At 38.7% G+C, this 25560-nt stretch overlaps 1 protein-coding gene across 6 annotated transcripts in view; it reads left to right on the top strand.

Annotated features, from left to right (window-relative positions):
• LOC122357911 (peroxisome proliferator-activated receptor gamma coactivator 1-beta-like) overlaps window positions 1-25560 on the top strand; it is a 94973-nt gene that overhangs the window by 12362 nt on the left and 57051 nt on the right. For all 6 annotated transcript variants that reach the window (XM_043257577.1, XM_043257576.1, XM_043257575.1 and 3 more), the window contains exons 11-12: window positions 519-714; window positions 1728-1900. In XM_043257577.1, coding sequence (XP_043113512.1) covers window positions 519-714; window positions 1728-1900 — 369 coding nt within the window. The remainder of the gene's footprint in view (window positions 1-518; window positions 715-1727; window positions 1901-25560) is intronic.

Genomic DNA, 25560 nt, shown 5'->3' with positions numbered 1-25560 from the left:
CAACTGTGATATTTTGATCTTTTCTTTTTTTGACGGCATAAGCTGAGACGTCATGTCATGTTTCATATTTCAGAGCGATATTAATACTGTGTGTCGGTATGACTTCTCTGTCTTGATGTCCTATTCTGTCATGAGCATTAGGCCATCACTGCAGCTAATGACAAGCAGATGTCTTTATCCAGAGTCTAATCAATATCACGTCTGCCATCATAAAGACATGAGTCCGGATGGCTTTAGAGAGAAGACGGGAGGATCAAACAGAGAGGTGCTCTGTAATCTTCAGAAGTGCTCTGTGTTTGCTGACAGGGATCAGAATATAGATCACAGATGTAAACCCTTGGAGCGTCTAGCTCTCACGTTCGCTTCTCTTCTCCGTTTTTTTGGAGATCCAGCACCGCATTTACTGCATTTCATGTACAGTCGCATTGTAAATGCAATTTATGCTGCTGTATGTAATTTCACAATAAGCGCGAGCGGGTGGAAAATCAGGGGTTTTTTTCGTGTCTGTGTCGTCTCAGGCGTTCAATCCTGTCTCCGAGCGGCGACTCAAGGCTCTGACCGCCAAACACGGCTCGGAGAAGATCTACCAGCTGACGGGCCCCGTGGTGGGCACCCGCGACCTCGACCTGACCCTCAACAAGGGAGAGCTGGTCGCTGTCGTCAGTGAGATGGACACTCGAGGAGACCGGCGCCGCTGGCTGGTCGACGCAGGAGGTAATACTGGAGAAACAACTGAGCTGTGATGTGACTGTCAGGTCCTACATAGTCGCCACAACATTGTCTTTTGGGTTCACTCTTTTTGAAAATGGCCAAATTGTGTCTTGTTTGTTTAAAAAAATATATATATATATGTCAAAAATCTGTAGTGAAATGAAATTAAACGACCAATGTAATTCATTATTATCAAATTAAGATTATTAAATAATTAAAAAATCAATAAATGGTTTGTTAGGATAGGACAATATTTGGCCAAGATGCTACTATTTGAAAATCTGAAATAATAAGAAAATCACCTTTTTAAAGTTGTCCAAATAAAGTCCTTAGCGATGCATATTATTATTAAGAAATTAAGTTTTGATATATTTACAGTTGGAAATGTAAAAAATATATTCATGGAACATGATTTTTACTTAACTTTTTAATTAACCTAATGATGTTTGCCATAGAAGAAAATGTCACAGGTCAAGACTTTCTCAATTCATGATCCCTTTAAAGAAATATATGAGCCTTTTGATACGAGTGACTCTATTTCAGTGATTATTTTGATATCGTAATAACCGCATCCGTTGTGTACATAGTGTCAATTTATTTTAAACACATTTTATCTACAACTTTAACATCGCGTCTTTTGGTACTTTAAGTCACTGTTACGTGTTTAATTTACTTTTATTTTATTTTGAAAATGATTTTTGTTTTATTGCAGCTGAATTAAGGTATTTTTACCCTTTTTCCCCCCTCTTAATTATTGATAATCTGTTAGTATGTTCTTGAAGGTTAAATATCGTTATAAATCTATATGGGTGGCTTAATTTTTAATTCCTTTCTTCAATGTTTATTCACTGTTTGCCTGTGTTTTGCATGAGTGCACTCATTGCTCTTGAAAGTCTTGGATGGTGCTGTGAGTGACATCTGCTGGTCAAATGCAGTTAAAGCACATCAAATCTGCTCTCATCAATAAGCCAGAACAGAAACACTAAAATATGCAGCTTTTTTTTTTTCCCCTTCAGGCCCGAGGGGATACGTGCCTGCCTCAAAACTGACACGCTACCACCAGATCACCATCGACCCACCGCAGTCTCCTCATCTGAATGTCACATCCAGCGGTCCGGGACCGAGGAGACACTCCTACACCCCCGGAGCCCAGCCGCCGCCCACCACTGTGACCACTCCCTGTTTCCAGGTGACCGACGCACTTATCCACACACACACACGGGTTTGACTGACGGGTCATAAGACCGCCGCGTTTCTCGGCCCGAACAGAATGAGGCCTCTGGAGATTGATGGCAGGTCTGCGGTATCTCATAATCATCGATCACACACACTCCAGCATTTGTAAATTCAGTATCGGAGGAACAGAAATGAACTGCCGCTCCTTGTCAGGAGAAGTGACATACTCTATCACGGCCGCCTACACACTACACACACACACACACACACACACACACGCGCATCTGCATGATCTGCCTGTCAAATGCTTCTCTATCATCGTGGCTTCGCATTTAAGAAAGCAGAAATGCCGTAGGTAGCTTTTGACTGAGAATGCGAGATACGCGACCGTTGTGTCTGTAAAAATGACATTTTTCTAAACGATCTTCGCCGGTTGTTTATCATTGTGAGCGTGCAAATGATAAACAGACCGGCTAACATTACGACTCCCAGATGAGTTATATATCCCAGATTTGTTGCCTCGAGTGGAAATTGTTTAACTTGCGTTTGTTAGGAGTTGTTTTTCAAAACCAATATTTTCCGAAGAAAATATGACTAGTGTTTGTTCATGCAAAACTCATCACCATGATGCTAGCTCGATGTTAGCGATTGCATGGTGCTGATTTCAGTGGTTGCATACTGGCTTTACCAAATATGATTGAGGTCTCTTTTGAGTTTTTTTTTTGTTTTGTTTTTTTGTTTTTTTCTCCATAATTTTTGTTATTGTAATTTAATAATGTTTAATATTTTATTTATGTTTACTTTGCATCAACTTTTAAAAAATAAATTTGTTTTAGAGATTTAAAAATAATAATTTTTTTTTTTTTTTTTGAGAAGACATTACACTCAAATGCATGGCACAACACAGAAGAAATGATCTGCTGCTACTGCTGTTTCATTACAGTTTTAATTTTTCCCATGAATTTAACATTTTGGGTTAGTTTAAAACCCTGTGAGCAAATATGATCAGTAAGTGACCTAAGCCTTAAAAAATGCCACTAATAACCCTGACTCAAAAACATTTACTGATATTAACCACAAGGGGGAGCACTTTAACTAATTTATCATTTTAGATTTCCTTCATCTCTGTCTCTCTCTCTCTCTGTCTCTCTCTCTCTCTGTCTCTCTCTCTCTCTCTCTCTCTCTCTCTCTCTCTCTCTCTCTCTCTCTCTCTCTCTCTCTCTCTCTCTCTCTCTCTCTCTCTCTCTCTCTCTCTCTCTCTCTCTCTCTCTCTCTCTCTCTCTCTCTCTCTCTCTCTCTCTCTCTCTCTCTCTCTCTCTCTCTCTCTCTCTCTCTCTCTCTCTCTCTCTCTCTCTCTCTCTCTCTCTTTCTCTCTCTCTCTCTCTCTCTCTCCTTTTTTTTGGTCTCAGACAACTTTAATTTCCCTATGAGATATAATAAACAGACCACTCTTAACGCTAGAAAATGTCTTAACCATATTGTATAACCACTTACCTTTCCAATCTAAAAAGATGTGCATACTCAACGGAGCACTCAGAAAGCACATTCCTCCTTAAACAGATTTTAATGTCTCTGTTGTTTAGTTTCACTGTTTAAACACACACACACACACACACACACACACACACACAAAGGTTTTGGTAACAATTGTGACCAGTAAGATATGTATACCTTCAGTCATCTCAGCCTAGTTATTAACTCGTTTTTGATTGCATTCTTCAGGATCTATTACACGTACAAAAATACCTTTATAAAACATACATTACTACCCTTTGTTTTGGAGCTCATGTCTCATGGTCCTAAACTGCTCTAGTCATATGACAATTGGCACTAAACATGAGAAACAGCACATTTAATTTTTTAGAGCTTTATAAACGAAAACCTTCTTTAGTCACCATTGTGACCGGTGGGATTAATTGGGCTAATTATCAATGTCATTTAAAGTGCCCCTATTACAGATTATGAAAAGGTTCATATTTTGTTTTGGGGAGACCCCAATAACAAGGTAACATGCATGCTCAAAAAACACTTTCTTTGTGCATTTATTTACACCTTATTAACTTTTTTTTACGATTCGTTTTTCCAAACCCGTCTTTGCGTGACGCTAATCTGCAGCGATTGGTTTCATTTTCATCTCATCGTTTCTGTAATGCCTGAGAAAGCAGTGTTTGGAGAAACTCGGAGAAAAAGCTACTTTAACGTTCAAAGCGCCACCTGGTGGCGAAGAACGAATCTGCGTTTTCATTCAGACCAGCGTGTGGGCAGGCAACGTGTTAATGTTTCCTGCGCTAATGTTTCACGAAACGGCTCGTGACTCGTTTAAAAAAAAAAAAAATGATTCCGAGTCGACTCTTTCTTTTGAGAGACAGTAAGTTTAGACTTTCTGATTTCAAACTTTGCAGGATGATTTTTTTCTTTAACGTCTTTCCTATTAGCAACCCCACCGAATCTCTCCGTTCTCCGTCTGCAGGTGTACGCGGGCTATGACTTCGCGGCGAGGAGCGCTCACGAGCTTTCTCTGCGGGCCGGCGAGCAGGTGCGGGTGGTGGAGCCCCACGACAAGCGTGGAAACAAGGAATGGAGTCTGGTGGAGGCGCGTGGCCAGAGAGGCTACGTCCCCTCCAACTACCTCGCCATCCTCCCCTCTGTGATCGCCTCACCCACCTTCCCCTACCGCTAGAACATCACCCGCTGCTCATACGACTCTGCTAGCCAGTATCCAAACACACACAGACAACGAGAAACACTTTTTCCCTGAAGGGCTCTTCATCTGCGAGGAGGCCGATGGCTGCTGTTCGCTGCGTCATTCCACTGGAGTGCTGCTGAGGAGCGCTCCATCGTATACTTGATCTCCGCTTTGCCCGGGGCCCTTACTGGCGGAGATGGGTTTTATCCAATGAGAGATGAGCTGGGGGCCAGCAGACGCGTTGTTGTAACACATGGCTTCCGGTGGAGCGCGTTTCCTACAATTAAGACTCGGATCTACACCTCCATTTGGAAATGCACTTTTGGCGAGCCTAGTATTACTTTGCTACTGAAATGGAGAATATTTGGGTTTCTACTGCTGAGAATGGATCTCGTTTATATGAGTCAGACTGCTGTTTGCGCTGGTTTCCAGCCCACTTGAGATGACTAACACGCAGACTTGGAAGATCTTACGAAACGTTTGATCAGAATGCTTGTTTGTGCAATGTTTTAACAATACTTGAGTTTTTAGTTATTTAAATTTGCCCTGCGGCTCTAAAAAGTATTTGGACGCTTGTGCTTAATGTATGCGTGTCATTAATTCATAAATGACGAAATATCAATACACGTGATGATTTTTATTTTATTTTTTTTTAAACAGAAATGATCCAATAAATATTTTTAAGCACATTAAAAAGGCTTTTGAGGCCAGTAAAAAAAAAAGCCTAATATTTTACGTTTGATTTAGTAAGTGTTGGAAAACTTTTATTTTGACAGTGATGGAAAAACACTTGAGTGGAGACGCACAAAAGCTCCCTATTTTTTCAAATTGGATGCCTTGATTCATGTCATAAATGTCACATTCATCTCTAAATTTAATGTGTGCTATGTATGAAAAAAGCATTAGCTGGTCTTTAAAAAAAAAAAAACTTGCAAGATTACTGTAGCTCAATCGCAGAATGTAATTGTTCTCAAATACATCAGTCAAGGACTAAAAAAATATTTAATACCATCTGGTTATTAGTTCAGTTATTTGTGATGAAATTCGCCTATGATTTGTTTTGCAGATGCGTTTTGGGTTGATATTTACTTATTTATGCAATGGCATTCATGCATATTTAATTGTGTCTTAAGTGTCCAGGTGCTCTTTGGAGCCGCGGCGTGGGTGGATGTCAAACACACCGTAGCACTGAATCGTTACTTAAGCTATTCCTATCGCTCTGCATGCAGATTCAGTTCCGTCTGCTGCATTGTGCACGTATCGTGACCTCGTAATAACCTCCGCGATGAAGAACTCAAGCCTGCCTCGAAAGATTGGAGAGCGCGGATGATTTGCTGCAGTGTCCGTCACGATTCCTCCTGCGGTTGCACCCGCTGTCCACCAGAGGCGGCGCATGCTCTGCCGTGTTTGGGCTAATCCTCCAAACAGAGTCATATATTATTCATCCGATCCTCACAATCGCCTTAACGGGGATCCAGTGAGAGGCAGTTCATCCGAGCAACAGAATACGCCACCGTCTGTACGATATACGTTCATCTTAAATGCCATTAAATCGATTTTAGAGACTGCAGCCCATCGTGTTTTTCACACTTCTGCTATTCTGCGAGCAGAAATCGTTCATCGGGAGCGGCGGCGAGCAGGTTTCCGCCTGACCTCCGAGTGCTCCGTTTATGCCCGGCAGATTAAAACGCTGACGCGAAGCAGGCTCGAGCGTTTCCGTCTGCTGCGGAGCTGCATTTTTGGAGATGTGCGTTGGGTTTTGAGGCCGCTTTCAGCCCGGGCGCAGCAGCTATTCCTACGTGAACGTTTAAACGTCAAGGCAGGGCCGACGGTGACTGTGTTTTGTCAGAGATGCTGTCCGAGAGAGCGTCGTCTGTCAGTCTGCTAAGAGCGGCGTGTCAGCAGAGCTTTGATGCAATGAACCCCCACAGCTAGCGCTTCCTCTATGCGACAGAACTCAAAGCTCTATAAATACATTTCTCTATTCAATAGGCTAAAAATAGCCCGGTTGTCGGCAGGAGCCCTCTGTGGCTCCCCCTGTTGGAGCGGCTGGGCTTTGTCTCGTGAGAGGTGCGTCACTCGCATTACATCCAATCGTGCCCTGGCCTTACTCTCCGTCTCAGCTGAAGAGCCGTGGGGAAAGGCTACGGTAATTAGATATATTATGTATCCATCACAGCGTTACATACTATGAAGCATTTCCTTGTGGGAGAGCAAGCAAACCCTACACCTCTGTTTCAGCTCCCTGCGTTAGATTGCGCTCGTATTAGAGAGAGAAGAGAGGGTTTTAGACGTCTGCAGGAAGCCTGATTTCCACGATTTAATTTATTGGCTATTTCGGTTGCGCTGCAAAAAAAGGTGCATAAAAATCCAGTGATAATATCCGAACACGAACACAATTTAAATGAGGTTAAATTACCTGACATTAAGATGTTTTTAGAGTACATTCCTCCCGACTCACTGGAATATTCATTCATGTATTTTTTTAGTGAATTATTTTTGGTTGTTTTTAAGCATAAAACTAAGAAAGTATTGAGGGATTTATGGTTAAAATGCACAGAAAAATAAAAGTTAAAAAAAAAAAAAAAAAAAAAAAAAAAAAATATATATATATATATATATATATATATATATATATATATATATATATATATATTCACTAAAAATAAGCTGAATATCCTCATCAGTAATGTTAAGATATTGATATATAAAAGTACATTTTTTTATTTTTGTATTTTATTAACGGTAAATAAATATTATATTATTGCTACGAATGTCTGAGGAATTGTAGTGTTTTCCAGAAAAATGGTTATTTTGGTTATTTTTAAATCATGATTTACTTTAGAAGCAAAAATGTGTAACGTGAAACTATTTATCTTTGTGTTTAACCTAAAAATGAATACTTGATATATACTATAACTATTTACTATGTAATGTATAATTACATAATATTTTCTTGTTTTAAGCATAAGTAAAAAGTAATATTAAAATAGCGAGTTTTGTTAAAAACAAGCAGCATATTAAAAAATTGCACAATAATCATTGGTAAAATTGATTTCATAAAATTTTATTTTCTCAAATAATATTTGTTGTAACTTATAGATGTTGTAACATATTTGTGTCCTACAATAAGCTATATGTGTGTGTGTGTGTATATATATATATATATATATATATATATATATATATATATATATATATATATATATATGTGTGTGTGTGTGTGTGTGTATATTACACACACATTTCATTTAACTTTATTTTTTTATTTTTGAGAGGGGGGGTGAAATTGGTAACCGATGCTTATTCAATATCCAGGAAGATCTTTTTTTTTTTTTTTTTTTTTCTCTGCACAATATGGAAGGTCATCATAGGACATCTTGTGTAAGTTGACCTGTCAAAAGCTGCTGTGTAGAAATAGACACCCTGGCCTTGTCCGGCTTAATGCCGCGACTGCATTTAGTAACTTTTTGGCAGCGCGGGTCGTGATTGTGTTAGTGCCGTCAGCTGATCTGTGGCACAACCAACTTTAACAGTAACCGAAGCTCATCTTGGTCCGGAGCTCAGACCCGGCCCCTCATCACAGAGGATTTAAGATAGCACAGTTTATAGTCCAAAGATGCACGTGAGCTTCTTTTCCCATGAGAAACTCGGCAACACTCCTTGAGCGACCTCTGTGAGAGGGAATGTAGACTCAACAGATCACGCAGCTGTTTATAGGACTGAACTATAAGCTTATTAAGGTCACAGGTCAGCGTTTAAGGTTTCCTGCCCAGACGAACATGCCTATCTGACATTAGATGCTTGAGTATTTATAGAGCACGCATTGTGAAAGTCTTGGCATTTTTTTACACGGACATGAATTATAAATCACGTCACGTTATGAAACGATCGTGTTCATTTATGCATGCATCACACTGACATATAGAGATGATGGATGTGTGTTTTCTGGGACCGCTTGCACGTCGACCTGCATAAACGCTGAACTATTGAACTTTCGCTTTAATAAATCCTATTGGCCTTTAAGTGCGTGACCAGGTAGGCCTCCAGCACGAGATTCGATAAATCAGCTCAATGAGGATCTCGCCGAGTTTTTTTTTTTTTTTTCCCTCATGATGTGTTCTCGGTAGATTTCAAAAGACACCGAGTGTCATTTCCCTCGCCCTCCTCTATAGGTTCCCGTGTCTCTCGGATCTCTCCACCTCCCCTCGCTCTTTTCTTTCAGGCTCTTGTAAACAGTGCTGGTCCTGAATGTCAATGATGTCAGGCGTCAACAGGGCGGTGGAGGACTTTGGAGTAAAGGGTGTGTGTATGTTTGGGGTCATGTAGACGAGTGATCTAGTTTGTAGCGCGTGAAATGTGATAGGATACTTTATCTTTCTCGTCCGATGCTCGACTTACGGGCTGTTGCTTATTTTTAACGGTGAAGTTCAAATATATTGCATGCGAACGCTTTGATCTGAGAAGCTCTCGCACTTAAATTGACCTCAGCCTGTGTTGCTGTTTTGGGGTTTACTGTATGTCAGATTGTGCCGCTTGATTAATCTCATGAGCTGCTGTTTTTTTTTTTTTTCCCAGGCTTGGTTCGTAGTAAATGCAGCTCCACATGAACGATGCATGTGCTTTTAGTTTGGGTTGCTTTTATCACACATTTGGGAATGCAATTCGCACCAAAGCATCTTCCCCCTGTGCTGTGCGTTAAAATATATATTAAGAGTTTGTTGTTGTTTTTTTAAATAAAAAAAATACATACTCAAATATTGTATTTAAACATGCTACAGTAATATTTTAATTTGTTACAGTATTTTTTATTAAGTAATAATTGAGTAATACTTGTAGTAAAATATGAATAATAATAAAAATAATAATATAAATATTTTATTATGCTTGGTTTTATTATTTTTAAGTTATTATTATTTATCATTATTATTATATTATAATTATTATTAGTAGTAATTATAAAATTCATATTATTGATTTTGTTTATTATTTATTCACTATATAATCCATATATATATATATATATATATATATATTAGTAGTGATGTCTTTATTTAATATTATGAAGAAATGATGATTAATATTATTATTCCTTTTTTTTTTGACATTTTAAGTCAAAATCAGTTTTTATAAAACTAATCTGCATCCCATCCCACTCAAGGTTGTTTTCTGATTGCAATAATCTTAAAACCTTTATAGTGTGTCATATTTTTGCACTGTCAGAGAACACTTGGCAAGGCTGGACGTATCTTAGCGGCCAGCAGCATTGATTGAAGCAGCCACTCAGCTTTGCAGACGCTATCTGTGCTGCATGATAATGTCGTTTGGATAGAGACCCTGTCCTATCTATTTGATAACACACCAGGCAGATTATAGCCATAAAGGAAGCCATAGCCACAAATGGAGATCTTAATGGCGGTGGGAATGAAGTGACCCATCCGCTCGCCCACGCAGGTAAGATCTGCTGACCTCTCAGAGTCCATTTCACGGCCTCGTATCTAATGTTCCTGCGGTCTTCATGTTATATGGAAACCTGTCCTTCCTCTGATCGTCATAAGGACATATGATGTATCTTTGGGAAGAAAGTGCTCTTACGTCCCCTTCATTGGGTCGATGTGTTTTAGATGCTCGTGGAGATTATGCTGAGGCATTTATAATGGAAGTGAATGGGGAAAATCTGTGCAGAAATGTGAAGCTTAGACGTTTATAAAAGCACTTTCACTATCTGTTAGAGCTTGTGTATTATTTACGCTTCGGTTTTATGGATCCATGTTTTTAATATTAAAAAAAAAAAAAACTTATTTAAAATAAGTGTTTTCTGATTGTTAATTTAAATGTGTGTGTCTTTGTGTACACACACACATATATATGTGTGTATATATATATATATATATATATATATATATATATATATATATATATATATATATATATATATATTATATAATTTTTTAAAAATTTTATTTCTATATTTACACAAAGATACACATATTTATTTTATTTATTTTTTTAATATATAAATTCTAAAAAGCCATGTTTTTTCATTGTGCACTGCTGCAATTATTCTATTGAGTTTTTATTAAACACAATAAAAAACATGATTTTTGAAAAATGCATGCATGTAATTTTATTTTTACATTATTCAATTTATTTTATTTCTAAATTTGGGTCATTTCGACGAAAAAAAGAAAGGCACGCTACTTATTTACACCATGCTATCAGCCACTAAACTAAACCCAGAATATCCCTTGCAGTTCAATATATTTCAAGTCAGCTCAGATAGAGTCCTCTAATTAATTCTGGGGTATTTACACTGTGTATTAATTAGGAAAGCGTATAATGTGGGTTGCATGCTGCTTGTTTCTGTTTTAATGACCGTTCCCCTCAGGGCAGGCGGAGAGCTGTTATTGCTGGCGGTCTGAATACCAGCAGCCATCATTCTCTGAAAACCGACACGCGCAATCTTTTCATCCAAGTGTGAGGGAAAATAGCCCCGTCGTTCACCTTCCCGAAGGCAGCTGGCCGGGGAGATGAGGCTCCGGATCCCGACTCGATCTCACGGTGTGTTTGTTTTGAGACGCGGCGATCACGTGAACGACTCCCGTCTTCCCAAATCCCATCGCCCCCTCCCTCCCTCGTTCTTCAGCTTTTCCCATCCTCACCTTAACGGGCCTGCTGGGAAAACGGCTAGCTCAGCTGTTGATGGCAGACGCCTCGTTCTGTTTGGAGACGCACAGCGATGTTTTGAGAACTTGTGCGGAGGAACTCTGAGAATGTTCTGCGGAGATTAACAGAAAGCAGAGAGTAAACACTTAACTGTCTGCCGCTACAGCATCCGTTTCCAGCCTTGCATAGATTACTTACACCCCGCGCTCTGTTAGTGATTACAGATAAATATTGTAGCCGGTAACGTCATCTAGATTGCTGGTTTTGATTAATGTATTCTGACCGCTTTAGGAGAGACGCATTCATCGTTGAACGTTATCGAATGCATTAAACTAGCGTGCATGAAAGAGCATTAAATTAAATACAATTTTTACATTTTAAAGATTATAATTCTTTACCTGCGCGTCGATGCGACCATTAACTGGATGCGTGGAATGCGTTGGTAAATTAGTAAAATATTAGGATGGCGTAGTTGACTCGGCCATCTTTATATTTTAATAATTTAAACATTAACTCAATTTTGGTCGACACGATGCTTACGAGGCTGTTTTATATCATCAGCGTGTCATAGATTATATTACACAGTAGAATTTTTTTTAAGGAATCTTTATAAGGAGAAATTGGGGAGAATCAATAATTGTTTTATTTAATTTTTATGTGGTTTTTACATTTTAATTACAAGTACTATTTCTGGAATCTGATTGCATAATCAGGACATGTAGTTGTCGTAGTTGGGTTAACCTGAAGAGCAGTAAATGTGAGAGTACCATAGATATGTTTTTTGCTTTTCAATAGAAAAAGAAAATCTCTACTGTAGTGTTTTACATGACTTTCAATAAAGGGAAAAAATTGAGAGAGAATGAATTCCCCTCAGTCAAAAGTTTACTGTCCCTCCTATAGACTCTGCATTAGAAACATTTTTTTATTTTTTTGTAATTTGAAGCAAACCTAATATGATACAAATAATACTAGAAATGTACATTAAAAATACAAATATGAAAACTTTAAGGATTTATGCTGCTGGTCAACTTTTATCCGGTCCATTATAGGCTTTTTATGTAGTTGCTAAAGGTATTTTGGTTGTTGCCAAGTTGTCAGGTTCTGATGGTTGTTAAAGTATTCTGTGGTTGCTAGGGCACTGAAAGGCTGTTACTATGCGGTTGGTAAAGGTGTTCTAGTGATTGTTCACATTCTGGTGGTTGCTTTAGCCTTTGCTACGTGGGTGCTAAAGTGTTGCTAGGTGTTTGCTGGAATATTCTGTGTGGTTGCTAGTGCACTGATAAGTGGTTGTTAGGCGGTGGTTGTTAAAGTGTTCTGGTGGTTGTTGGGATGTTCTGGGAGGTTGTTAGTCCAGGCCGGTTACTGGGATATTCTGTGCGGCTGCTATTTCATTTATGGTTGCTAGGGTGTTCGGGTGGTTGTTAAAGCATTGATAAGGGGTTGTTAGGGTATAGTTCTTAGTGCATTGATTTGTGATTTGCTAGAGTTTTTGGATTGTTGCTAAAGTGTTGATAAGGGATATTGTTAGGGTGTGGTTGCTAAGGTGTTCATGTGGTTGCTAGATCATTGATAAGGGGTTGTTGGGGTATAGTTGCTAGTACATTGTGTTGATAAGGGATATTGTTAGGGTTTTGGTTGCTAATGTGTTGATTTGTGGTTGATAATGCATTGACAGGTTGATGCTAGGGTGTTCAAGTGGTTGTTACAGCATTGATAAGGGTTTTTAGGGTATAGTTGCCAGTGCATTGATAGGTGGTTGCTAGGGAATTAATAAGGGTTGTTAGGGTGTGGTTACAAGGGTGTTCAGAATGTTGCTACAATCTTCAATATGGTATTGTAAGGGTGCTAATGCATTGATTTGTGGTTGCTAAGGTGTTCAGGTGGTTGATACAGTGTTGCTAAGAGGTTGTAGGGGTGTGATTGCTGGTGCATTCATAGGTGGTTGCTAAGGTGACTAGATGTTTGCTAGAGCATTGATGAGGGTTGCTAGGGTGTTTGGGTTGTTGCTACAGCGACGATAAGGAGTTGTTAGGGTATGGTTGCTAGGGTGTTTGGGTTGTTGCTACAGCATCCGTAAGGGATTGTTAGAGTGTGGTTGCTGGCACATTGGTTTGTGGTTGCTAAGGTGTTCAGGGGGTTGCTAGAGCGTGGTTGCTGGGGTGGTTGGTGGTTGCTAGTAAGTTGCTTTAAGTGACTCTAGGTGGTTGCGAGGTTGTGTTGGTAGCTGTGATATTCCGGGTGGTTGCTAGTGCATTGGTGGTTGTTAGGGTATCCTGGTTTGTTTCTAGTTAGTTGTTTGCTAGCCTAAGTCATAAGGGATGTGCCTTGTCTTCTGTATCAGTACAAGTTCCAGGGGTATTTTTTTCCTTTTCTTTACTACCCCTCTAACCAGCTACATGATTTTGAGGTATCATTCACATTTGTAGCACAAATGGAGCAAGACGAGTTACACAGTAAAATTTCCTCTCTTCACACATTTGTTAAAGCATTCAATCATCTCATTTCCCCCGGTAGGTCTGGTTTCTGTCCTTCTCTTACTCTCTTACTCTTATCTGTTCATCTCATTAAGTAACCTTTCATTTGTACACTTGCTGTACTAGCTGCCCCGCTGCCTCTCGGTCAAGGTTGCCGAGGAGCCCAAGGTCAGATTCACAATAGCGCTGAAGGTCCGGGAATGCTGCTACTTTAAAAATGTCTCTTGTCACGGGCGTGAGGGCAGAGCTCTGTACAGCCTGCGACCCACAGAGATTACAGCTGCTCACGCGATAAACACAAACCACTGCAATGGAGCTCTTGTGGACCTCTCTGTCAGAGCCGGGTAGTAACTGATCGCATGTAATCTGGATCGCAAAATCAGATACTTGTATTTAGATTCATTATTATTTTTGTATCTTTAAAATTATGCAGTCAGAAAACCATTCACAAAAAGACCGGTCATAATTACAGAGAAAATTGAGAGGCCTTTTGACCACTGGATTTACAAAATAATTCTCTTAAGAGCATTTCAATATTACATCAGCTACCGATGAACACACAGAGGGTTATTTAATCATGCATTACGTTGTCTCTTTGGAAGGCTTTTGTCTTCAAAATGCACAAATTCGTGTTATTTTTTCACATGCAATGCAGGGATTGCCAAATATTTTATGTTAGCCATACCTCTTTCACCTTACTTGAAGTACCCTGAGATTTTAAAATACATATTATATTACAGTTTACGTCTTCTCTGTGCTATAGGTTCACCTTTTGGCTGTCCCACTCGCCGGAAACACCTGTTTTAATAACACCAACGCGGCCTTGAGTGCAGATGAAGGGATTTCGGAGTCTAATCTTGTCGTTTCGTGAAACCGGCCCCTCTGGACAAACGCGCGGCGTTCTGCAAACGCAGGACTTGATGTTTTGCCCCTACTGTAATATGCTTTATGTGTAAACACAGGCCTCAACAAAACCCTGTTTATACTGTAAATAATCTGCAGGAGACAACTGAAAAACGAAAACACCGCCTAAACCGCCGTTGATCAAAACATAAACTAATCCCAAGAAGCCGAGAAGGGAAATGAACTTTCACTCTAAAATACTCCAAGTCCTTGCTCTCGCCGAATCTTCATAAAGCCAATCAAGCGGAGCAAAGGTCTAAATCTTATTGTGCTTGAATCTAAAATAACAGTATATTAAAATGCGCCGTTCCTGCAATAACAGCTAGGCCTTTGGGCTAAATCAGGAATTGCGACCACCCCCCCCCAGGTGACGTCCTCGTCCTCCATCATGTGAATGATTGCTGTTGCTGTCTGGAGCTGTATTTATGGGATACTATTAGGGAATGCGAACACTAGGGGGAGTTTTGTGCCGTTCTGTCGGCCGTTGCAGCAAAACAAATAAATATAACCCTTTTTATGTGTCTCATCTGTATTAATCTGCCTGCAAATCACAACAAGCAGATAATGCTTTTCCATCGCGGCAGTAATAAAACGCTCGGCGCACTTGCTGAGGCGGCGCGCCATATCTGAAGGTTAAGGTGTCCTCGACTTCCTGCCTGTGGCGAATAGAGATTTAAATTAACCAGTCATTTTTCCAACAGCTCCTTGATATTAAATGGGGGAAAAAAAAAATGACGAGGCAAAGAAATGAAAAATCAGAGTCGATATCCGTGAGCAGAATTCCGTTTGGTGTCACTAAAACCCGAGAACTTCAGGAAAGAAGTCGTTTTATCGGCGTGAAATGACATCAAGCGGCACTCGGCTTCGGTTTACTGTTATTGCTGTCAATATGGAAACAGAGGGGCCGGTCAGCTGGCGAGTTTTCATAAACCGAGACGGGGTCATTTCAGTGCCTGCAGTCGCCTGACCTCTGTTCCCTGACGGCCTGCTGGGATTTGCGTCAGATTATGGCTTGCAAGGAAACCGCTTTCCATTTCTCCCTCTCCGTTCGTGCTGAGCTGCGGCAGATGCATGCAGCCGCTCAGGTTTGCTCTGTCGATGGCCTCCGGTAAAAGTCTTAAGCTTAATTTGATTACATCATAATTGACGGCAGTCACGGCCGACAAAGTACCGGATGAGATTTTTCCATTTCTCTGTTTTAACCGGTTCCGGTGAAACATTGACACGGTGGAAAAAAAAGATGATGAAATGTAGATTTGTCAACACCGAGATCCTGGGACTGTATACATCACCTGTGCAAATGTCTCACAAATATTTAACAAATTTATCCATACTCTTCTATTTTTCATACATTTATTATATTATATATATATATATATATATATATATATATATATATATATATATATATATATATATATATATATCATTCTATTAATATATACCAATGCCCTGGACTTTCCTCTACTTTTTATTTCTATAATGACAAATGAATAATATCAACTTATTTAAACGTTTTTTGGATTCATTATTTGTTTACAACATGATGACCTTTTTCAGACAATATTGGAGCGTAAATGCAAATTAATATAATCAACAATAATAGTTAATTTAATTATAAAAACACACTTCCATGCAAAAGCATGAGTTAAGATTATTTAATCAAAAATACAATTAAAACTAATAGTATGACAATTTAAAATAATCACGTATTTGCTATTTCAGTGCCTTTTAAAATGTAATTTATTCCTGTTATCAAAGCTAACTTTTCAGCATCATTACTTTAGCGATCCTTCAGATATTATTCTAATACGCTGATTTGCTGCTCAGGAAGCATTTCTTTTTATTATTAATGTTGAATACGGGTGCTGTTTGAATGGCATTGTAAGCTGTCATACCTGTACAACTACCTGTGCTTTTATTATTACCCATTTATTTATTTTACTATGACTGTCCTATTTTGGCAGTGTGCATACAAATATGAATGCAAAGTTTCTTGTGCATGAATTGCACTGAATGATGAATTACCCAAATGTTTGAATTCGCACAAATATGCAGACCTCGTACCACGATGCAACGCATCTGACCAGCGTCACAAGGTATGGGAGCCAAAATTACGGTACAAATACAAAATGACTGTAAAAGAAAATGAATTAAGAAGAGGTTCACTACAATATACACTACAATGTTTTGAAACGTTTGTTCAGCACGTATTCTTTCTGAACACAGCCAAGGATATCATCCATTTGGTACAAACAAAAGCTGTTTATCATTCCGAAACCTCAATGACGAACCGACAGACTAAATTTAATATAGACGTAATTTAACATAAGCTGTTGTCTGGGATCTCTAAAAGCCCTCTCCACATCTGTGTATGTGATGAGTGATGGGGAGACGCCATGAATAGCATACCTTCCTGGAACACCTGTAGGCTGGGCTCTAATCTAACAGATGGCTCTTCTGATCAGCGCTGCTGTTGAATACACTACAGGTTTAACGCTTCTGTGGGATAGAGCAACTGCTGGAGGTTTTCCCAAAGATGTTTCGGCATTTGGGATTCATGCTTTTGCTATCGATCGTGCAACACTATCTCGATCGATCGCTCACGCTCCCAGCCTTCGTTAAACTACATCTAAGGTGGAACAATGTTGATATGCTGCTGATAAAAAGTCGTGCTGCTTCTCTGAAACTCTTTCTGGAGGTAACATGATGCTCCCTTCACGCGTCGAGAAAGTTAAGCGCGTTGTAGTGTCAGCGTGTCATCTTCGAAAACAATCGGTCTAGACTTGAGGACTTTTCCTTCAAGTTTATTTTTGGATGACAACGGCCATTTTCTTTCTTAGGACACAGCTATTAAGTGAGTTAGTTTTGAGATTAAGTTTATAGCGCAATGCTCCATCAGAGTTTATCCATCATTATACAGTGTGCAGAATTGTGTTTTTGGTATTGCATAGTTGTGGCAGAAAAGTAAAGTATAAAATACAGCAATTGTGTTCATCTGCACAATTTTTTGTGTAGTGTACATACAGTATACAGTAGTCGACACTTGAAGTGGATCAGAAAAATTCATTGGTTTTTGGGTAACTTAGTTTTTGATCCACTTTTTAATGTCGACTGCTATATGTCAGGATTGAATTCTTCTGGTGGTAGGAAAACACCTAGTAAGTTAAATTGTAATTACATTTTTTAATTGATCTTAAAAAGCTGATGATTTATTCCCTCTCATGAATGACGTGAGAGGGAATAAATAATGCACTTTGCACATACGTGTTATGAATTACATGCATTCAATGCAGCCTTCAAGATACAGCCAAGGTTTAGATGCTCAGATCCAGATATCCAGGCTTTCTCTCCAGAATTGATGTACTCGTGCGGAGGAGGTGTGTTTTCGTGTCCCTGGCATGCTGTGTGAGTGTGTGTGTGTGTGTGTGTGTGTGTGTGTGTGTGTGTGTGTGTGTGTGTGTGTGTGTGTGTAGTAGAGCGTGATGTGCTCATCAGAGCCGGGTTCTTAATCCCAGGAGATGGAGCTGCCCATCCCCACGAGCTGAATAATGGATGCCCAGCAATCCACAGCTCAGCAAAGGCAGGACAGGACAGGACCGTCTTCCTGTGCTTTCGAAGCTCACAGGTCACAGCTAGGGAAAACCCTGACGGAGCAAACCAGCTCCTTGTTGCACAGACGACGTCCCGCGCGTTGCACGATGGGTTACGGTTGAATTCGAATCAGCCGCCACGCTGTAAAAATGCTTTTTAAATGTACCAAGTTGTCTGTAATCAAAACGCAATGCTCCTTTTCCATATTTCCAAACCTCCATCTGTAATCTGATAAGCAAGCAGGCAGATGTTTATCCCGCCTAATTCATCCTCCCAGCTGATGCGCGGCGTAATCCCGCAGAGCGCATCCCGCCGTGACATCAGACACCGGCTCGCGTCATGTGCTGTGTGCAAGGATAAGGCAAGGATGATTTTCTTTTTCCGTCCCGTGAGCGAGCGTAGCTCGTAACGTTGTTATGACAGCACAGCCTCCAGCAACAGAGCGTTTGCTTGGTCTCTTGCAATTCCAGGAAGGGCCGGGGGTTAATGTGTACTGGTCTTGTTTTTCGGCCTCTTTCACTTCCACGACCTGTTTATCACCTGCTTGCCCTTCACGCTAAAGTCAACCGGCGGATCACGTAGTTAATTCAAAGCAAACTATTAACAAAACAGCGAACGCCGTTATCGGGATAAAGGTGAGCTCCTAGCGGCCAGAGCTATCTGTAAATGATTATCTCCCAGATAAGACCGCCGTGACCTCTGGATATTAAAAACACAAGCATCAACATGTAAATATGCTAGTTTTCACTTCTTGTAGAGTGACGTAAAGGGGAGATCGGGGCATTTACAAACAGTAACTATTAGATCTGGTCTAGTTTTACAAATTGTTTTCAAACAGGTCTTAAATGAGAATCCTATTTTAATGAAAAGTAAGTGACTTCTGTCCCACCTATTTCACAAAAATGTTATAAACAATGCATCAAATATGGTAAACATAAACTCAGGTGCATCGGAATGTTTCTAATAACTCAAGGAAGATGTCTGATTCTCAAATGATTCTTTTGAACCGGTTCTTTTGGTGAAATAGATGAATCAGTTCATCAAACCGGACCGAAGCGGCTGAAACGGTTTGCAGCTCGTTACTCGAACGAACCTCACTTTCACACGCCTGACAGTAACTCCGACTCGAAATAATCCTGTGATGAACGAACTCCTCCAACAGTCACTCAACTGAGGAGACAGGAGCGACGCTAAGGTTTTATTTGGTTTTTCATTATTTATGTAAAAAGGTCGGACAAGTTTATCCACTCCGCATGCTTTAGACGCGTGTATTGACAATAATGTCTGAAAAGAATCAGATTTTCCCATTGCCTGAGGCTCTGGATTACAGGTAATAATGTACAGGTTTGTCTTGCTTCATAAGACGTCTATATACCGTCAAGAACCACGGCTATTAATTTTGTGTTCATACTTGCATTCTACTGAAGGAAGAAAGTACGTATCTCGGGTGACCTGAGAGTGCATAAAGTAGCAGCTAATTTTCATTTTGGCGTGAACCGTCCCTTTAAATCAAAGAGAAAACTCTCTTCCATATCCTAATCATACGCTGTAAGTTCTTGACAAACACAGCCAAACCCTCTTACTGCAATGAGCTTGAGTAAAAAAAACTGCATTGCCATAAACGAACGCGCAAGACTGCTCCACCCATACGCCACGCTGTTCCTGTTTACATTTCAATTTCACATTCTTAAAAAGATCCCAGACAGGACGTGCATATTTAATGGTGAAACGCTGGTTTTTATTTAGAGGACAGATTTTACTGCTCTTTAGGGCTATGCTAATGAAGTGTGCGTGTTTGCGCTCTGACTGCTGGCTATTTCAGCTGACTGCATTGATGCAGTGACCTCTGTGTCCCGGACCGGAACCGCGCTGCTCAATAATACATCAGCATGTTCTTATGAGAAATGCAGCAGTTGAGGTGAACCCGGCAGTGTTGGGTTTGGGGTGCATGCATTTTTCAAAGCCCACCTCTTCTTCTGTTTCTTTGCTGCTTTTTTCAAGGCCCTCAAGCTTCTCCCTCCATTAGTCATCGGCGTTTTGGTCTCAGCTAAAGTGAGTCAGTGTAGCCGTACCACCCACATGCCACAAACACACGCACACACACACACACACACACACACACACACACACACACACACACATACATCCTTGTTTAATCATACAGAGGATAAAGACAAAGAAATAGTCGCTCCTTTATTGGATGTAGTTGCATAATTCACCATCAAACCATTAGATATGCCTGAAATGTTTGTCTTCGTATAAATCATTCATACTACAAACTTACAGACTATGATTTTTTTTTTCCTTGATTTTCCAGTTATGTTGGATTTTACGTCACTCTGAAGCAGCTCGCGTAAATATGTAAAAACGTTACTATTGAGATATGACATGTCTGAGTGCCATGATGAAGATGTTTTAGACAGAAGGACAGCTTTCAGGCAGATTAATTAATATCAGTACTGATAGTCAAAAGTTTGAGGTTGGAAAAAAAAAGTATGTATTTGAAAGAAGTATGTTATTGCGGTTTAAAACAACATGTTTCGATTTCGTATATTTTTGTAACATTTATTATGTCTGTAATGGCAAAGCTTTAATAAATTCTTTTCCTAATCTCATTTTATCAAGAAAATTTAATTGTTATTCTTTTCCTAACATAACAATCATTTTATCAAGTAAGATTTTATTGTTATTTATTTGTATGTATAAAGTTTATTATATATATAACAATATATATATATAATATATATATATATAATCTATATTTGTTTATATGCTGTATGTATATATGTATATATATATATATATATATATATATATATATATATATATATATATATATATATATATATGTATATATATATATATATATATATATATATATATATATATGTATATATATATATATATATATATATATATATATATATATATATATATATATATATATATATATATATATATATATATATATATATATATATATATATATATATATATATATATATATATATATATATATATATATATATATATATATATATATATATATATATATATATATATATATATATATATATATATATATATATATATATATATATATATATATATATATATATGTATATATATATATATACACACATACAGTATATATTTATAAAATATTTACATGTATTTACATTTATATTATTATTTTATATAAAATAAATTTAATATATAAACCCATTTTTGTTTGCATTTATACATAATAAATATACATAGTACACACTCATATATTATGTAAACAAAAACTTTTATTTTGGAAGTGATTAATCATTTAACATCACTAGTATAAAGTTAAACAAAACAGCCTGATTTTGAAATGGAAATGGTTTGTAACATTGTCTCTTTTGGAAAAAAAAATGTAATTCATGCTTGCTGAGTAACATTTATAAACGGGCTCAAACTACATGTGCCTCAGTTCATTCGTTCTTGTGACACGGCTGAGAGAGTTAATCAAAGTGAGTTTCTGTGTGTGCGATCAGAATGGCCCTTCAGCAAGCGTTCCCTCCTGATTTACAGGTGCACGGCGTGCTCTGAGTCTAATGAGAAGCCTTCAGCCAGGTGTTGAGGTGGCTGGGGTTGCCTGGGTTACGCTGAGCATCTCGCTGAGCTTGCTGGAAGCGTCGAGCGCTGAGCTAATGCAGGGACACTCTGTTCCGACAGGGACCGTTCCACAGGGAGGCCAAGGAAAAGATGGAGACGCTGCCTCTCTCCCTCCCTCTCTCTCTCAGTCTTCGCAAAAATATACTTTTCGCTCACCATCTGTCTGGCTCGGCATCTCTCCTGCTGTTCGCTCTGCAGAGTCAAAGTATCGAATATAGCGGGTTGAAACTCGGAGGAGTGTTAAGAAGATGCTACCTTTGAGCTTTCTCAGCAGCTGGACTCTTGCAGTGAGCCATACCTGAATGATTTTATCACATTCGAGAAATATCTATAGACTTTGGGTACATTTGCTGGTTTAGATGTCAGTGCTGCAATTGTGCAAACCGAGAGAATTCAGTCTTTTTCTTTTCAATCTTAAGCAAGCACATACATTTTAGTTTGCTTGTTAGTTTATGGTGTGAATTTTTTATTTATTTTTTTTCATCCAGCATTTTAATGCAATATTGTATAAAACCGATAATGTTTTTTGTTGTTTTTTTATTATTAATTGAATTATAAATATAAAATATAAACATTAGATTTAAAACTAAGACATTATGCCTTGGTACCTAATTAAAGTACATTTATTTTAAAGTAAATTGTGTAAATTACTGAAGTAAAAATACATCTATAAAACAATAAAAAATAAAATAATAAAATTTATAAAAAAATTATATTTTTTAATTTGTTGCTTATTAGCAGTTAGGAGATAGTTGTTATGTTTAGGTATAAGGTACGATTAGGGATGTAGAATAAGGCATTAATATGTGCTTAATTAACACAAAACAATTAATATTCTAGTAATGTGCATACTAATAAGCAACTAAAAGGTGTAAGTGGAAAAAAAAGTGTTACGAAATTACTAAAATGTAAACTAAAAATTTAAAATAAAAAACTAGATATAAAAAGATAATTAAAACAATATATATTATAATACATTATTATCATATTATATATTATTAGTTGCTATAATATGATTATTTGCTATAAAAGCACATAAATATGACTAAAATGATATAGAGCAAAGGACACAATCAATCTAAAATTTGATCCTAGGGCATTTGATTTGGCTAAACAAAGAATCATAAAGTAAATCATGAATGGTGCAAATATGTTTTATTTACTGGGGCCCAAAATCTTTAGAACAGTGATAACAGAAAGGAAGAACAGATAACGTTCCAAGTTTATGTTCTATGTTACATTTCTACTTTCCGACCAGTATGTGATATCGACCTTATTTAAAAGTCCACGTGAGCGGCCGCTGAGATATAAAATCAGAAATGCACGCTGGATCGCGGCGTGAACGCAGCATGCTCCGGCTGTCTCTTGCGTTTTGCTCTCATCCCTTTAAACATTCACGGCCGCACACATGTTTGCAGGGCTTCAGTGCAAACATACATGCAGCTCGCTCCCCGATCTGCAGTACTGAATGATTCAAGGCCTGAATCCTCTCTCATCTCACGCAGCCGGCTCCCCTGCTCTTTTTCCCGGCACGTCACTCGCCCGCTCCTTTCCCTTTCTCTGTTGCGCTGTTTGCGGGACATTGATATTACGCGGGTTATTTCTGGATCTGAGGTTCACCTTTGAGAGTTGTATTTCCGCCATACCGGAGAGGGCACACGGATCCATTCCTCCTTTGTGACAGGCGGCTATTTCCAGAGCAGATCACATGACATGACAATAGGCACGCATGCACATCCACCCCCATCCAGCTCCCTGTGTACTAACAGCCAGACTGGAGCCAAACCGCATGCACTTGAGTGTGTTTAAACTTTAAACAGAAGCCGAGGCGTGAGACGTGCGCGCTCGCCAAACACCCAGCTGCTGGGACCGCTCTATATGTTGTGTTAAATGCACCGAGCGTTTTCCACCCTCCGAAAGCGCGCGATCGAGATTCTCCTCACATTTTCACGTGCTGAGCTAATGGAGCTGCATCTGTTGGTCGCACCTGCTGCGTGCGTGTGTTTTCCGTGTTCTTTGTTTTTTGTTCTTCGCAGGCGAGAGAGACGGGCGAAGGTAAACAACTGAAATCTCTGGCACGCTCGGCTTGAGTCGAGCTGTCCGTGCGGGATCATGTGATCTCTGCGCCGAGATGGGACCCCCGTGAGGTCCTCGTCTCGACCTAACACAAGCACAGCTGCTTCGGACGGGCTTTACCCGCACACCAGCGCGGGTTTGTTACACCTGCAAGGGGTTAAAGATCATGTGAGGTCTTTTTCCGCTCCATCATCCATGTGTACATTTTAAACAAACAATACTGGATTTAACCTTTGCACGCCGTTGTGATAACAAGCGAGAGTGAAGGGGGAGTGGCCGGGGGGCGTGGCCACTGAGAGGACGCTACGCTCTTGTTTTGAATTCCTACGATACAACTGTACAAATATCCCGGGAAGCCGAGGAATGGTTGTGGTTAGTCATGTGGTTGGTAGGAAAAGTACAGCTGGGCCAGGGAAAATATTGGACGACATGGTGGCACTTTACGAGTAATTTGTTAACATTTGGTAATGTGTTCGGTATCATGAACTAACATCACATTAATTAACATCTAAAAGTTGATTAAATAATAAGGAAAATTTTGACTCAAATAAAGGTGATGAGAACAACTGTTTTCATTTACAATTGGAATTTGACAAACTCTTGACAAGATCTTTATTTAATATGCTAATGATTTTGGCATCAAAAGAAACTCTAGACACAATGTATTTTTGGCTATTACTACAAACATACCCGTGCTAAATATATTTTTAAACTGCATTTACTAAATTAGGCTAATCTTAAAGGAGCTTTTTTGAAAATAGGCTCATATTCCAACTCGCATAGAGTTAAAGAGCTGGGTTTTATCGTTATTGAATCCATTCAGCCGATCTCCTGGTCTGAGCACTTTTAGCTGCACCTTAGCGTAGGTCATTGAATCTGATTAGACCGTTAGCATCGCGCTCATAAATGACCAAAGAGTTTCCACATTTTTACGTTCCACATATTTAAAACTTGACTGTTCTATAGCTACATCGTGGTACTAAGAAAACAGAAAATGAAAAGTTTTGATTTTCTAGGTCAATCTGGCTAGCAACTACACTCTCATTCCGACGTAATAATCAAAGAACTTTGCTGCCGTGCCATGGCCGCAGCGGATGAAGTGCCTGAAAACAGTCCCCAAGCATTAGCAAGATGCTAACGGACTAATCAGATTCAATTATCTATGCTAAGCTACAGCTAAAAGTGCTCCCCCAGACCTGAAGATCAGCTGAATGAATTTGAAAAGTGCTGGGTTCCTTTAAATATTACTTAATATATATATATATATATATATATATATATATATATATATATATATATATATATATATATATATATATATATATATATATATATATATATATATATATATGTATGAGCATGTAGTACATAACCTAGATTAATAAGATGTGTTATTTCTGTTGTCTATGATAATACATTAAATAAAACTTAAAACCATAAAGGGCTGCCAAGAAATGCACATTGTTACGATAAAGTTGTGTTAGTTAAATGTAAATGGGTATGCACTTTCGGAAATGCCAGAGCAACATGTTTTATAACTAAAAAAGGCTAGTTCTCATGTTCTATGCTCTTAGTTTTGATTCTCCTGTTTTTACACGACTTACAATAGTGCTTTTATAAATCACCTGC

Source organism: Puntigrus tetrazona, chromosome 14 (genome assembly GCF_018831695.1).
Source record: "Puntigrus tetrazona isolate hp1 chromosome 14, ASM1883169v1, whole genome shotgun sequence".
NCBI classification, from domain to species: Eukaryota; Metazoa; Chordata; class Actinopteri; order Cypriniformes; family Cyprinidae; genus Puntigrus; species Puntigrus tetrazona.
This window is presented reverse-complemented; position numbering and strand designations above follow the sequence as displayed.